We start from the raw sequence: 16,747 nt of genomic DNA, 5'->3' as shown, positions 1-16,747 counted from the left end.
GGACCTTGAAAATGGCTTCCGGGCATACGCCACAGCGGCCGTTACCAGAGGCAAAACCGACGCTTCGGAGCCGAGAGCCTAGAGGGACAGAGCTCGGCGCACCATGGGACTCCCGGGACTCAAGGCCGACCGTGAGAGCGCACGAGGTTGGCGAGCCCCGCGAGGAAGCCCAGGCGCAGGTGTAGGCGCTGGCGTAGCCGCGGCGGTAGCGTCACGCAGCGAGGCCGCGCGTGCGCGGGCGTCAGGGCGTCTCTGAGTTGAGGACGCCGGCGGCACGGCGCCGAGCTTTGCTTTTTCGGTTGGGCATGTTTCTTACCGCAAGGTGATGGAAGCGACGGCCATTACAAAGACAGAAGCGTTGGCTTCAGTGAGTAGGGTTTCGTGATACAAGTTGGTGACTAACATGCTGCCTAGATTCGAGACTAAAGTCTAGTTGTTGGAGACACATGTGCAAAAGAGAACCAAAATTTAAATTCATGTTCGTGAGAGAATTGGACAGATGTTGGAGCATCTCTAGTTTATTATCAAGGACACTTTTTTCCCCCTCGAAATTTCATTTTGACGACGTGTGGAAAAATTCTTGAAAAAATTTGAAGTTGAGGGTCTTAGCAATGAAATGGGCAGAACTCCCAAGATTGCTCCGTTTGTATCTAATTGAACTACTAATGATAGTAAAGGGAAAGGATGAGTGTTTTTGTTCTTAGTAGGGTTTGAGATAGTGAAAAGCCACGCTTTCTGAGCCTGTTTGCGAATGTCTGAAAAAATACTGGATACTGTAGATTAAATGGTAGTCCACATTTAATCCACAGATTGGCTGCTGTGAATAATGCGGCTATGAACCTCGGTGTATAAATATCTGGTCCAGTCCTGCTTTCGTGTTTTTTTTCTCTTTTTTGAATACCCAGAGGTGAAATCATTATTTACTTTTAAGCGTTCTATTTAAATTATATATTGCAGTGAGGAGTAAGAAAGAGGCTTTCCTTCTTCCCTACTGAACTAAGCAGCTATTTCCTTCAGGCAACTCTTTACAAAAACGGTTTTGTATTTATTACAGCTGAGTCAGTGTTGATTCTCTCAAATAGAGCCTGAAAGATAAATCTTCATTTTTGTTTCAACAAAACTTGGAAACAAAATGGCAGAAAATAACCTACAGGTAATGCCACCCTTTTTAGCTGTGTATTTGACTCTTAAGAATTATCACCTGGATGTATTGTGAGATAATTGCAAGCAAAATTGATCACGTTTAAGTCCTAGCATTTCCTGGGGTGTTGGTTGAGGTAAACAAGGGTATATACATAGATGAAAGAGTCACACTTGGTGTATGTAAGTAAAATAAATGTTTTTATTTTTATCACCAGCTGTTAAAGTAGCAAAATCTATTTTAAAAACATTCTAAATAGTGTTTCCCCAGTGTGATCGTGCATATGGATCACCCAGGATTTTGTTAAGCTGCAGATTCTGTTTAAGGAGGTCTAAGACGGGTGAGGCCCACGCTTTTGTGTTTCTAAAGTTTCTAGGTGAAGATGCCACTGGTTTGGAAACCACATTGGGAGTATCTAGGGTGTAGCTCCCTGCTGTCCAGTAGCAACACATGGCAAGTGGGCATTTGAAACGTGGCTAGTGGAACTGAGGAACTGAACTTTAACTTTCTTTTTTTTTTTTTTTTAAAGACAGGGTCTTGCTCTGTGGCCCAGGCTGGAATGCACTGGCCCAGTCACGGCTTACTGCAGCGCTGACCACCCGGTCTCATAACTTCATTTTTAATTTTAAGTTTAAAAATGGATATTTGATTACATTATTGGAAAAAAGTATGGAATAACTTGGATACGTGAATGTATATTTTAAATGTAAAGTTTTTAAATCGAATACAACAAGTATTTCTGATGAAACTTTTGGAACTGAGATGCAGAAGTACAAAATATATAGCACACTGGATTTTGAGACAATGAAAAACAAGAATCTAAAATCTCACTTTTATATTGATTTTATGTGGAAATTATATTTTCGATATATTGGGTTAAATATTCTAATTCCAATTATAATTCCAATTATTGGGCTACAAGAAAGTTGCCTACTTGTATTTATCTATTGAACAGTGCTACACCAGATATCAAATACCCTTTGGACTACTTTTATAATACTGCTGTGTAGGAACAGTAACAGCTGTTACAGATTAATCTTATAAATCCTGTTTTTTTCTTGGGGTCATGTTAAAGAAAAAATTAGTCTGACTTTACTGAGGACTGTTGCGATAAGAACATTGCGAGGATGAAGAATTTGACCACATAGGGTGATCAGATAGCAGGAGTAGAAGATTCTGTCTAAAGTGACTTAGAAATATTCTTACTAAAACTGGGTTAGGCAGCCCAAAGATAGGATTGGGGCCAGGTTTGAGGTCTATTTAAGATGACTCAGAGGAACCTGACTAAAGTTTGGTCAAGGAAAGAGTCTTTTGCTGGTGTGGTGGAATGTTCCTACAGATGCCCAACTACTCAGGAGGCCGAGGCAGGAGGATTGCTTGAGCCTAGGAATTTTAAATTAGCCTGGGCAACATAGTGAGACCCCACCTCTCTTAAAAAGAGAGTGTTGGCCAGGGGTCTTACTTAACAAGAGAGAGTGTTGGCCAGGTGTGGTGACTCACGCCTATAATCCCAGCACTTTGGGAGGCGGGCGGATCACAAGATCAGGAGTTCAGGAAGAGCCTGCCCAACACTAAATACAAAAATTAGCCAGGCATAGTGGCACGTGTCTGTAATGTAATCCCGGCTACTTGGGAGGCTGAGGCAGGAGAATTGGTTGCACCTGGAGGGAGGCAGAGGTTGCGTTGAGCTGAGATCGCGCCACTGCACTCCAGCCTGGGTGACAGAGCAAGACTCTGTCTTGGGGAAGGAAAGAAAAAAAAATATAGATATATACATTATATATCTATATATTTTCAGTCATTATAAATATTTTCCAGCCTCCTGCCTACTTGGACCACAGGCTTTGGCAACTCACTTCATAAAATGTCCCTTGTGGTTAGGAGTCTTCTAATTGTTTCCTTTTTTTTTTTTTTTTGAGACGGCGTCTTGCTCTGTCGCCCGGGCTGGAGTGCAGTGGCTGGATCTCAGCTCACTGCAAGCTCCGCTTCCCAGGTTTACGGCATTCTCCTGCCTCAGCCTTCCGTGTAGCTGGGACTACAGGCGCCCGCCACCTCGCCCAGTTAGTTTTTTGTATTTTTTAGTAGAGACGGGGTTTTCACCGTGTTAGCCAGGATAGTCTCGATCTCCTGACCTCGTGATCCGCCCGTCTCGTCCTCCCAAAGTGCTGGGATTACAGGCTTGAGCCACTGCGCTTGGCTTCTAATTGTTTTTATTGAATACGTTCATTAGTAATGTTCCCTTCAGCTGAAACTAAGCTATAGGGCGCATAGAACCAGATTCTCACTTATTAAAAGGCATGAGGATGCTTAGATGAACTGTGGAGGAAATGCAGTGCTACCTAATGATTTTAGGACAAGGGGTATGTGAAGGCCAGTGTGTTTTTCAAAGTGATTGGGGGAAATAAAGGGTTTTTTTTTTTTATTTGCCCCTTATTTAATTTCTGAAGTCATGCGTGATTTAGAACCTGTCTTTTTTTGTTTGTGAACTTTAGTGCAGTAGTGTGGTTGACGGTAATTTTGAAGAAGTTCCCAGGGAGACAGCAATTCAGTTTAAACCTCCACTATACAGACAGCGGTACCAGTTCGTTAAAAATTTAGTGGATCAACATGAGCCTAAGAAGGTAGGTATTTCTCTTTCCAAACATTTAATTATTAAGACTAGTAGACTAGTCTTATGAAGTGTTTTGTCAAATGGATTAGTATGGAGAGACTTTTCACAGGGATTACTGCAATAGGGAGAATGCCATAACCACAAGATCTGCAAGTGTCTTAAGAGTTAAGCAAAAGAGGTTTTTCTTTTACTGGAGAAGTGAACAAAGCTAGAAACTAGGGAGGTGGGATGAAAGGTTGGTTTGAAAGGACAGTAGAATGGGGAGCCTTAAGGAGGGGCTCTTTCCTCAGGCTAAAGTTCAGGGCCCTGGGGAAGAAGGAAAGTTTGAATAAAGTATGGTTAAAAAAGGAATTTTCTTCCCATTGATCAGTGGGGACAAGTATTCATGAAAATCATTTGAGGCAAAGAATGGAAACACAAGGAATCTTAAGTTTTATGGAGGAGGGTCGTTCTTTGGTTCTTTGCGGTGAGCCCTTTCCTGGAACACAAAGCATAGGTGGATTTCTTTAGCAGATACCAGAAACACAGAGCTCACATAGAATTCAGCATTGTCAGGTTCAAATATGAAGAAAATCTTGAGATTTCGTAGTTGGATATGGTCTTGTAGGTACCGTATTTCTAGAGCATTTAGTTAGAATATCGGGCAAACTGGTATTGTAGCCACAGGTATTGTGGTTCTTTCAAAATTAGATGATAATGGGTCGAGTGCGATGGCCCATTTACACCTGTAATTCCAGCACTTTGGGAGGCTGAGGCAGGTGGATAGCTTGAGACCAACCTGGCACCATAGTGAGACCCTGTGTCTACAAAAAATAAAATTAGCTGGGCATGGTGGTGCGTGCCTGTAGTCCCAGCTACTCAGGAGGCGAGGTGGGAGGATCCCTTGAGCCCAAGGAATTGAGGCTGCAGTGAGCTGTTACCACCTGCACTCCAGCCTGGGCAACAGAGCAAGATCTCGTCTCAAAAAGAAAATTAGATCATAATGAGCCTACTCAGTTAACTTCAGAGGAAAGTCATAATTGCATACAATCTACATACATACATCCATACCTGGTTACTATACTAATGAATTGGATGTGAATTAGATGCGGATAAGGTGAATTTCTAGATGAAAGCTTTCTTTTTCTGCTTGATATTGAAGACTTAGTGAAGATTCCTGTGTGTGAAGGTTTCCCTTAACTGCACCACTACTGTTACTACATTTGCACACAAAGGCGCAGGTATTAGTTTATATCTTTGTAGCCATCTATGCATGTGTATTCAGGTAAATCATCTAAAATTGGCTTTTTGGCAGCTCAAAGTTCAGTATGGAATTTCAGATGGTTTGAGGTAATTGTTTAATCAAATAAATGTGTGAGGGGTGAAAGCAAAGTTTTAGAAAGCTTTGTTTGCTGAAATATGCTGAGAATATTTAAGACTCCAAATTCTGATTCTGAATGGGAAAACTGTGTACCTAATTGTTTCCCATTAGTTCAATATAGACAGTAACAGTTGTTCTGGAATAGGAATGGACCTTTCTATTTTACTATGATCAAATAGAAATTTGCCTGTGGGCTTATAAAGTCTCAGGTTAATTTGTGTGTGTGTGTGTGTGTGTGTGTGTGTGTGTGTGTGTGTAGAATCTTCTGCCAAAAAGATCCTTTTATTATTTTATTACTGATATATACTCCCCTCTCTCCTCAAAAAAAAAAAAAAAGTTTTTGGTCATGCTTCTCTGGCTCTAAATGTCTTTGAAATAACGTTCTGTCTCATCTACAGGTTGCAGACCTGGGATGTGGCGATACTTCACTCTTAAGGCTGCTAAAAGTCAATCCATGCATTGAATTGCTTGTTGGAGTAGATATTAATGAGGATAAATTACGATGGAGAGGGTAATACCTACTTTCTGAAAGAATTATGCATTAATCTAAAACTAATGGCATTATTAACTGAGTTTAGAGAAAGTGTTGATTTTATACTTGTTTTAAAAGATTGGGGCTATTAGGGATTTTCATCTCACCGAATAATCAGGCTTTGCCATAACACTAAAAATACCTGCATTTTATTGCTACCAACTTAAAGTATAGCCTCAATTAAATGATTATAATAGTCAAAGCATTGCAAACTAAAATTCAGATAGCAGAATCTCATCACTTTAATGCTGGACACTATGATAATTTATAGCAGAGAATTTAAAATGCCCCAGAACACTGAGGCCAAGGCTCCAGGCCACCACCTCCATTTTGAACCATAGCATTTCTCCTATCTCTTGTGCATATAGTATATATACATTAGATTTCCACAGATTGCTTGAAGAATATTCTTTTTCTAAAGAACAAAAATCTCAAAATCACTGAATCAAAGTAAACTGGAAAACCAAAAGTATTACAAATGAAAACAATATAACAATATTAAATATTCAAAGTCTTTTTTTCATTGGCCAGTAACTTCCCATTGTGAGAGGAAGTTTCCCCATGACCTGGTGTTTAATATATCAAGACAAAGAAAACAGGCCATGGCAGACTTATATCAATAGAGGTAGAAGATAATTGTCAGAAGATCTGAGTTCTGTAGCTGGTGAGAATTTTCAAATAGATTGTGTTCAGAAAGTTTCTTCAATAATTATTTTGCAGGGATTCGTTAGCTCCTTTCATGGGGGATTTTCTGAAACCTCGGGATCTGAATTTGACCATCACATTGTATCATGGCTCCGTCGTGGAGAGAGACTCTCGTTTGCTTGGATTTGACTTGATAACGTGTATTGAATTGTAAGTTTTAAACTGATATACTGTATAACTGTTCATTTGCAAAACCTGAATAAGTCTCAGTGATCTTAGTGTCCTAAATATTTACGTCTTGATTATTGTAAGGAAAACTGCTCTTTGGTTGGGAATATCTTTTTACTCTGCTTTTCCAGCATTTTACTTAGAAATTTCAAGTATACAGATAAAAATTGCAATAAATACATAGTACCAAGAATACCTATACCCCCCTTATCCAGATGTTAACATCTTCCTCACTTTTTAAATAATTTGTACATTGCACCCTCCCTCTTCTGTTTCCCCCTCCTCCATCTCCCTTTAGAGTTTTTTTTTTTTTTTTTTCCCTGAATCAATTAAGGGTGTACCCATGGCCCTTTGCCTCTACTGAAAAATTCAGTTTAAAAGTTGGAGGCCTCACACTACTTGACTTGAAAATATACTACAAAGCAGTAGCAATAAAAATATCGTGGCCCTGGTATAAAAACAGAGACATAGACCAATGGAACAGAATAGAGAGAACCCAGAAATAAATCCATGCATTTACAGCCAACTGATTTCAACAAAGACACCAAGAACATACGTTGGCAAAAGGACACCCTTTTTGATAAATGGTACTGGGAAAACTCCATATCCCTATGCAGAGTGAAATTAGACCCCTATCTCTCACTTGATACAAACATCAACTCAAGATGGATTAAAGAGTTAATTGCAGATCCAAAACTATAAAAGTACTAGAAGAAAACAGGAAATGCTTCAGGACATTGATCTAGGCAAAGATTTTGAGTAAGACTATAAAAGCACAGGCTACAAACAGAAATACACAAATGGGACTATACGAAACTGACATGTTTCTGCACAGCAAAGAATAGAGTGAAGAGAACCTATAGAATGGGAGAAAATACTTGCAAAGTATTCATCGAGGGATTAATATCTAGAATATACAAGAATCTCAACTGCAAAAAATAACCCCAAATAATTAAAAAATGGGCAAAGGACCTGAAGAGACATTTCTCAAAAGACATACAGATGGTTAACAAGTAGATGAAAAAATGCTCAACATCACTAATCATCAGGGAAATGTGACTCAAAACCATAGTGAGATATCTCATCCCATTTAGAATGGCTGTTTTTATAAAAAGACAATAAATGCTGGCAAGGATGCAGAGAAAGGGAACTCATATAAATTGGTGTGGATGTAAATTAGTACAGCCGTTATGGAAAACAGTGTGGAGGTTTTTCAAAAAACTGAAAATAGAACTGCCATGTGATCTAGCAATCCCATTACTGCATATTTATCCAAAGGAAAGAAATCAGTTATATTGAAGAGAGATCTGCACCCCAGTGTTTATTACAGCACAGTAGCCAGGATATGGAATCTACCTAAATGTCCCTCAGTAGATGAATGGATAAAGAAAATGTGGTATTTAGGCTGGGCGTGGTGGCTCACGCCTGTAATCCCAGCACTTTGGGAGGCCGAGGCAGGTGGATCACCTGAGGTCAGGAGTTCAAGACCAGCCTGGCCAACATGGTGAAACCCCATCTCTAGAAAAATACAAAACAATTAGCTGGGCGTGATGGTGGGTGCCTGTAATCTCAGCTTCTTGGGAGACTGAGGCAGGAGACTCACTTGAACCTGGGAGGTGGAGGTTGCAGTGAGCTGAGATTGCACCATTGCACTCCAGCCTGGGCAACGAGCAAAACTCCGTCTCAAAAAAAAAAAAAAAAAAAAGGATATATGCACAATGGAATACTATTCAGCTGTAAAAGGGAATGAAATTGTCATGGATGAACCTGGAGGGCATTAAGCGAAATAAGTCGGGCATAGAAAGATAAATACCACATGTTCTCATATCTGGGAACCTAAAAAATGAGCTTAAATTTAAGTGTAGAGTAGAATTATTATTGGCTGGGAAGGGTAGCAGGGAGGAGAGGCTAGGGAGTGATTGATTAATGGATACAAAACTACAGCTAGATAGGAGGAATAAGTTTTATTGTTCTATAGCACTGTAGGGTGAATATAGTTAACAGTTGTGTATTTTTAAAGAGCTAGAAGAGGATTTTGAATGTTCGTAGCATGAAGAAATAAATGTTTGAGGTGATGGAGATCATTGCTGTGACTTGATCATTACACATTGTCTACATGTATCAAACTATCACTCTGCATCCTATAAATATGTACAGTTCAGCTTATTTCCAAGGCAAGGGGTATTAGGTAACCAGTCCCCTGTCCCCCATTTTTAAATAAGAATATTTTTTTATTTTGGGCTCCCATTGATTAGATTCAGCTTATGCATCTTTGGAATACTGCAGAATGCCCAGAGGTTATTTGGGTCTTTCTCATGGCCTCCCATCTGGAAGCACATAATGTCCATCTGTCCCTCCTTGATGATACTAATTTTGATTCCCCTTCTCCTGCTCCCCGGTCAAGGTGTTTGCTCCACTGTGTAATTGCTGTTTTGATTTTGCCTTTTTCTCTCACGACTAATAGGGAGACATATTGAGATATGTAGATCTCAATATGTAGATACTTTGTCACACATTCGTATTTCCCCCTAGATTTAGCATCATCAGTGATTCTTGTCTGATCCAATCTTTATGACAGTGGAGGCAAATGATGTTTACTGTGATTCCAGTACTACCTCTAGACATTTACCAGTCAACCCTTGGCATTTTACCAGGAGCAAGAGCCTGCCCTCTCCCCACTTATTTATTTATCAGTAAGTGAACTCATGAATTCTTACTTTTTGATGGTTTATGATTTATTACTGCACTTATTTTCTTGTCCCAGGGTTGGCTAATGGGGGCCCCATTGAGCTGGCTCCTGAGTCTTGAGATAGGTCTCATTTTTGTAAGTACTCTTTGACATCCCAGATGTACCAGGCCTCCCTCCTACTCTTCCTTCTCTGGTCCTAGAATAACTTATTTCTCAAAGGAGCTCTGTTTCCTTTAAATGGGGATTGGTATTTAGGAACCTAAGATAGGAGCTTCTTAATGACTTTTAATAGTTAAAGGGCTTGCTCTGTGGTCAGTTTGCCTGGTTGTGTGTTCAGGTTGATTTCTCATTTTTATTTGTGTTTGTATGTATGCATTTATGTATTTTGAGACAGGGTCTCGCTCCGTCACCCAGGCTGGAGTGTGGTGGCACGATCTTGGCTTACTGCAACCTCCACCTCCCAGGTTCAAGTGATTCTCTTGCCTCAGCCACCTGAGTAGCTGGGATTACAGGCACGTGCCACCATGCCCAGCTAATTTTTGTATTTTTAGTAGAGATGGGGTTTCGCTATGTTAGCCGGACTGGTCTCGAACTCCTGGCATCATGTGGTCTGCCTGCCTCGGCCTCCCCAAGTGCTGGGATTACAGGTATGAGCCACTGTGCCTGGCCTGATTTCTAATTTTTAGTAATATGTACTGCTCCTCCAAAGCAGAGAGTTTACTTTGTATTTTTTTTGTATTTTCTATTGCCTGGAACATACTAGTTATAGGAAACAAAATTGAATGAAGAACAAAGGAGCCATATATCAAGTTTAGAACGGCAACTGGCAATAAGAAAATCTACTCGTAGGTATTTTGGTCTCATCATTTGTACTTAAGTATATCCAGTTTGTCCTTCTTGAAGTGAGTGTTTCAGTTTCCCGTGTACCTCTTCAATTATTTTTATTTTTATTGTGGTAAAATACACATAACCAGAATTTTCCATGTCCACCATTTTAAGTGTACAGTTCAGTGGCATTAAATACATTAACATTGTCATGCTGCCACACTACCATCCATCCACAGAACTTTTTGTCTTGCAAAACCCAAACAATTACCAACCTGTTAACAACTCCCTGTTCCTGCCTCCCAGTAGCCACCATTCTATTTTCTGTCTCGATCAGTGGAATCAGGCATTATTTGTACTTTTGTGAGTGGCTTTTGCCACCTCTCACAATATCTTCAAGGTTCACCCATATGCTGTAGCATGTGTCAGAAATTCCTTCTTTTTAAGGCTGAATCGCCCATGTTATATGTGTATGCCATAGGCTGTTTATCTGTTGATAGGTACTTGGGTTGCTTCCACTTTTTGGCTATTGTAAAAAACGCTGTTCTGAACATGGTATACAAATATCCATTTGTGCTCTGCTTTCAATTATTTTGGGTATATATCCAGAATGGAAATGCTGGATCATATGGTAATTCTATTTTTAATTTTTTTGAGGAACTACCGTACTGTTTTATATTGTTTCTGTAACAGCTGCACCATTTCACATTCACATTATGGACCAATAACGTACTAGTCCAAGAATGGCAGTGACTTGGCTCGTTGAAGTCACTAGGAACCAAATTCCTGTGTCTTGTTCTACCGTCCCCTGGAGTGTTAAACCTATCTGTGGTCATAGCTGTGTCGCAGACATATTCTCCTGGTTAATAGGAGAGGGGAAAATCACAGAGGCATGTATGCTAAATATTTTAAGACCCAGAAGGGGAAAACATCTCTTCCATTCACCCTCTGTTTGTGAGAACTTAGGCTTGTGGTCACACCTGGCTGCAAAGGAGGCTGGAAATGGATCCTGTAAACAGGCAGCCATATGCCTGTGACAACTCTTACTATGGAGGAAGAATAGAGTAGAATCTGGTGGACAGCTAGCAGCATCCACCACAGAAGTCCTTGCCAAACTGCCTTTCTTAGGAGTGGTACTGATTCACACGCCTATTGCTTATGTAGGAGGGTTTATTTTCCTACCCCTTCACCATATGACTTTTCCAGTGTTGTCTTTTCCTACTTGATCTTTGACAGTCTGCTAGGAGGAAAGTAATCTCAGTATACTTTCAACTTATATTTTTCCTGTATCACATTTTCACCTGTTCCAGAGTTCAGAGCACTTCTCTGAACTATGTGTTTTTTTAATGAATTTTTCTTATTGGATTGTTAATATTTTTCTTACTAATTCATATGCTTTCTTTTTATGTTAGGGAAATTAGCCCAGTTAATATGATACACATAGCAGATATTTACCCCCACTTTGTTGTTTGACTTTATTTTTAATGACTTAAAAAATAACATGTAAAATTGATGATTTTTAGGTGGTATAGTTGTGTGAATTTGAACACACATAGTTTAATGTAGCCATCACTATGGTCAGGGTACAGAACAGCCCATCACCCCAAACATCTATTTTGTACTACTCCTTTGCCATCATCTTCCTTTATTTTCCATCACTATAGTTTTGTCCTTTTGAGAATATATGACAATAGAATCATACAGTTTGTAACCTTTTTTTTTTTTGAGATGCAGTCTTGCTCTGTCGCCCAGGCTGGAGTGCATGGAGTGCATGGAGTGCAGGGTGCAACCTCGGCTCACCACAGCCCCTCCCTCCCGGGTTCAAGCCATTCTCCAGCCTCAGCCTCCTGAGTAGCTGGGATTACAGGAGTGTGCCACCGCGTCTGGCTAACTTTTGTATTTTGAGTACAGATGGGGTATTTTGAGTACAGATGGGCTGGTCTTGAACTCCTGACCTCATGATCCACCCACCTCGGCCTCCCAGCCACCGTGCCTGGCCACAGTTTGTAACGTTTGAGACAATCTTCATTCACTTTGTGATGGCTTTGAGAGTTATCTAAGTTCTTCTGTGTGTCAGTAGTTGGTCCCTCATAATTTCTGAGTAGTATTCCATTGTATGGAAGCTCCACCTTTCATTCTTTACCCATTTAAAGATATTTGGATTGTTTCCCATTGGAGTGATTATGAATAGAACAATTATAAATATTCACATACAGGTTTTGTGCAAAGATAAACTTCACTTCACTTGTGATTGGGATTACTGGGTAGGTCGTAGGTTTAAGAGTGTGTGTATGTTTTGCTTTTACAAATTTCCCTCTGTGCTGGGCGTGGTGGCTCATGCCTCTAATCTCAGAACTTTGGGAGGCTGAGGTAGGCAGATCACCTGAGGTCAGGAGTTGAAGACTAACTAGCCTGGCCAACATGATGAAACCCCATCTCTACTAAAAATACAAAAATTAGCTAGGGGTGGTGGTGGGTGCCTGTAATCTCAGGTACTTGGGAGGCTGAGGCAGGAGAATCACTTGAACCCAGGAGGTGGAGGTTGCAGTGAGCTGAAATCATGCTATTGCACTCCAGCCTGGGCGACAAGTCTCTCTCTCTCTCTCTCTCTCTCTCTCTCTCTCTCTCTCTCTCTCTCTCTCTCTCTCTCTCTCTCTCTCCTCTCTCTCTCCCTCCCTCTCTCTCCCTCTCTCTCCTCTCTCCCTCTCTCCTCTCTCCTCTCCTCTCTCTCCCTCTCTCCCCCTCTCTCCCCCTCTCTCTCTCCCTCTCTCTCTCCCTCTCTCTCTCCCTCTCTCCCTCCTCTCTCCTCCCTCCCTCCCTCCCTCTCCCTCCCTCCCTCTCCCTCCCCCCCCCTCCCCCCCCTCCCCCCCCTCCCCCCCTCTCCCCCCCCTCTCCCCCCCTCCCCCCCTCTCCCCCCCCTCTCTCTCCCTCTCTCCCTCCCTCCCTCCCTCCCTCTCCCTCCCTCCCCCCTCCCCCCTCCCCCCCCTCCCCCCCTCTCCCCCCTCTCCCCCTCTCCCCCCTCTCCCCCCTCTCCCCCTCTCTCCCTCCCTCTCTCCTCCCTCCTCCCTCTCCCTCCTCCCTCCCCCCCTCCCCCCCTCTCCCCCCCTCTCCCCCCTCTCTCCCCCCTCTCCCCCCCTCCCCCTCTCTCCCCCTCTCTCTCCCCCTCTCTCTCCCCCTCTTCCTCCCTCCCCTCTCCCCCTCCCTCTCTCCCCCCTCCCTCTCTCCCTCCCTCTCTCCCTCCCTCTCTCTCCCTCCCTCTCTCCCTCCCTCTCTCCCTCCCTCTCTCCCTCCCTCTCTCCCTCCCTCTCTCCCTCTCTCTCTCTCACTCTCTCTCACTCTCTCTCACTCCTTGTCTCCCCACACTCTCTCTCTCCCCACACTCTTTTCTCTCTTTCTCTCTTGACTGAGTTTTGCTTGTCGCCCAGGCTGGAGAGCAATGGTGCAATCTCGGCTTGCTGCAACCTCTGCCTTCTGGGTTCAAGCAATTCTCCTGCCTCAGCCTCCCGAGTAGCTGGGATCACTGGTGTGCGCTACCACACCCAGCAAAATTTTGTATTTTTAGTAGAGACAGGGTTTCATCATGTTGGCCAGGCTGGTCTTTAACTCTTGACCTCGGGTGATCCATCTACGTTGGCCTTCCAAAGTGTTGGGATTACAGGCGTGAGCCCCTGTGCCGGCCTGAAGAATTGTTCTTAGGTCATGTAAGCATTATGACATATTCAAAGAAGGGAGAAATCGATATGCAGATGGAAATTGTTTTTGATAAATCAATTAGAAAAATATGTGCAAGTGAAGCTAAATTTTATTATGTCTTTCTCATTGATCGTTTTAGAATAGAACATTTGGATTCAGGTGATCTGGCCAGATTTCCTGAAGTGGTATTTGGGTACCTGTCTCCATCCATGATTGTCATCAGCACACCAAACTCTGAATTCAATCCCCTGTTTCCATCAGTGACCTTAAGAGATTCGGATCATAAATTTGAGTGGACCAGAATGGAGTTTCAGACCTGGTAAGTTCAGAAGGGTTTTTGTTTATTTGGGATCCTGTTGGAGTTTAAAATCTTAGGAAATAAATATTGATATACATACATTACCTAAATTGTTTTTTACTTTCTTCCAATAAAATTGATTCCAACATGTGACTTAGTAGGTAATAAGATCACAAAGGAACCATTGCATTTGGGCAAGTGTGGAAAGGGAGGAGGTATAGTCACTGGGCACCTTTTATGTGAAGGCATCTGTAGTACTGGCATGGAGATGAGGAACAAAACAGAGGGAAGGTTTGGGGCAGTGAGAATGAGCCTCATGCCGCTCCCTGGGGTATCTCCTGAGGCTTAGTCATGTTTTCTGGTGTTACTGCAAACCCAAATGGGTAGTTGGGTTGAGCCCTTGTGGTCTCCTTGTCCACCCCTATACCCTGCCCATGATGTTCCTTTCCTCTTCCATATTCTTAGGGTAAATTGGAAACTGACACTATATTCTTGCCTTGACTTCTCATTGAAATAAATTAGGAATTTGTAACTTAGAAGTATTTACATTAAATGTATTTTTCATGTTCTGTTATACTGCTGACCAGAAATGGTTCCTTATTTAACAGTAGCTCTACATTTACAAAAATGACTGCTGTCCTCATTTTGGTTTCAGGGCTTTATATGTGGCAAATCGCTATGATTACTCTGTGGAGTTTACTGGTGTTGGGGAACCACCAGCTGGAGCTGAAAATGTTGGATACTGTACCCAGATAGGAATCTTCCATAAAAACGGAGGAAAGGCAACAGAAGCATGTGTTTCAGAGCAGCATGATCAGCATGTTTATAAAGCTGTGAGTATTCTTTGTGAGATATCTATCAGGGCTAAAGGTACATTAGGATGGTGAACTTTTTTGGGGAGTAAGAATCCCCAAACTAGAGATGAGTATCAATGACCTTGCTTTGTGGTTCAACCTAGGAGAATTCTTCAGGCCCCATGACTTCTGTCCGAGTTAGCCTACGGTATCCTTTGACACTGCCTGGCCCTTTGGTGTGTTTCAAGGCATGTTTAAGGGAATGATTGCTGGGGTTGTCTTAGAATACTTCAAAGTAGCTGGGTACAGTGGCTCACATCAGTGATCCTAGCACTTTGGGAGGCCAAGGCAGAAAGATTGCTTGAACCCAGGAGTTCGAGTGGAGCCTGGACAACATAGTGAGATCTCAGTCTCTACAAAAAAACACCCAGAATACTTCAAAGCAATACTTCAGCAATCTCTTTTTGTAATCTGTTAGGATTATCAGTAGTAAAAAGGAAAGCCAGCAGCAGTTTCTCCCCGGCTTGGCTTAGGACATTACTCTTTGAGCCTACAAACTTCTCAGACCTTTTTGGTTTAAAGAGAAGAAGAAGAAACACATCCTCCCCCTCTTTAAAAATTTATTTAATTAGGGGGCTTGTTCTGTCACCCAGGCTGGAGTGCACTGGCACAATCATGGCTCACTGTAACCTTGAATTCCTGGGCACAAGTGATCCTCCCACTTGAGCCTCCCAAGTAGCTAGGACTACAGGCGTGCACCACCATGCTCAGCATTTTTTTTTGTTGTTGTTGAGACAGGGTCTCACTATGTTGCCCAGGCTGGTCTTGATCTTCCATCCTCAAGCAATCCTCCTGCCCCACCTTCCTAAAATGCTGAGATTACAGGTGTGAGCCACTGCATTTACCCACATTTTCTCTTTTAAAAGAACCATTTTTCGTTTTTTTGCCCTTTCCCCTATAATATCAAGTAGAAATACTGGGTTCATGTGACTTGGTAGAAACCTGGCTGGGAGACATTGGGCATTAGCATTAGAAAGCAAATGAGATAGTTAATGTCTGTGTGTCAGTAATTAGATTCCCATTATAATTGAGGCATTTACGATTAGTAGGATCTGACATATATTCAATATGTACATTTATTCTTACATGGCAAAAAAGTTATTGATGGCTTTGAAAAGTTTTCCATGCATTTTCCATATAAGTGTTTTGTTTTTTCCCTTCAGGTTTTTACCACCTCATACCCGAGCTTACAGCAGGAAAGATTCTTTAAACTTGTGTTGGTTAATGAGGTGTCCCAACAAGTGGAAAGCTTAAGAGTGAGCCATCTGCCAAGGCGGAAAGAACAGGATGGGGAACGGGGTGATAAGCCCAAAGACATTGGTGGCTCAAAGGCCCCTGTCTCATGCTTTGGACCAGTCTTCACAGAGGTTGAGAAGGCCAAGATCGAGAACTCTCCCAAACCCTTCTGTGTTGGAGATAAATTTTTCGTACCTCTGCAGAGACTCCTTGCTTATCCCAGGTTGAACCGATTATGTGCTAATGAAGAGATGATGAGATCCGTCATTGCTGACTCAATTCCTCTGAGCAGTGATGGTTCTGCAGTGGTGGCTGACCTGTGTAATTATTTTGATGAACAGTTTGAGTTTTGAACCATGTTTATTTCCTGAAATTTCAGGGTCTTAGTGATAGTTGTGCTCATTTAGAATTTAGGTTTTTTTTTGTGTGTGTAATCCTAATTCAAGTAATGTTTTTAAAATTTCACTGCAAAAGTCTGTGTTCCAAGCCATTGGACAGACCTGCTTGACATATGGCCAGACTGCAGTAAGCCCTGAGAAAGATATTAGGGTTTAACTAAAAACAGGTGCTTTCCTTTGATCTTGGACTTTTTTGTTTTCTCAAGAATAAAAAAGTTGGATGTGGTAATATGTTAA

General features: G+C 41.9%; 1 protein-coding gene across 1 annotated transcript; it reads left to right on the top strand.

Annotated features, from left to right (window-relative positions):
• The first annotated feature begins 236 nt into the window (after positions 1–236).
• Positions 237–16,747, top strand: HENMT1 (HEN methyltransferase 1). The gene is made up of 8 exons (XM_010372980.2): positions 237–367; positions 1,055–1,153; positions 3,634–3,762; positions 5,511–5,623; positions 6,365–6,499; positions 13,864–14,043; positions 14,678–14,855; positions 16,040–16,747. The coding sequence occupies exons 2-8, from the start codon at positions 1,133–1,135 to the stop codon at positions 16,463–16,465; spliced, it is 1,182 nt and encodes a 393-aa protein (XP_010371282.1). The 5' UTR covers positions 237–367; positions 1,055–1,132; the 3' UTR covers positions 16,466–16,747.

The sequence above is a fragment of the Rhinopithecus roxellana genome, chromosome 8 (assembly GCF_007565055.1).
Source record: "Rhinopithecus roxellana isolate Shanxi Qingling chromosome 8, ASM756505v1, whole genome shotgun sequence".
Taxonomy (NCBI): domain Eukaryota; kingdom Metazoa; phylum Chordata; class Mammalia; order Primates; family Cercopithecidae; genus Rhinopithecus; species Rhinopithecus roxellana.
Note: the sequence above shows the minus strand (reverse complement) of the source record. Positions and strands in the feature narration are given on the sequence as shown.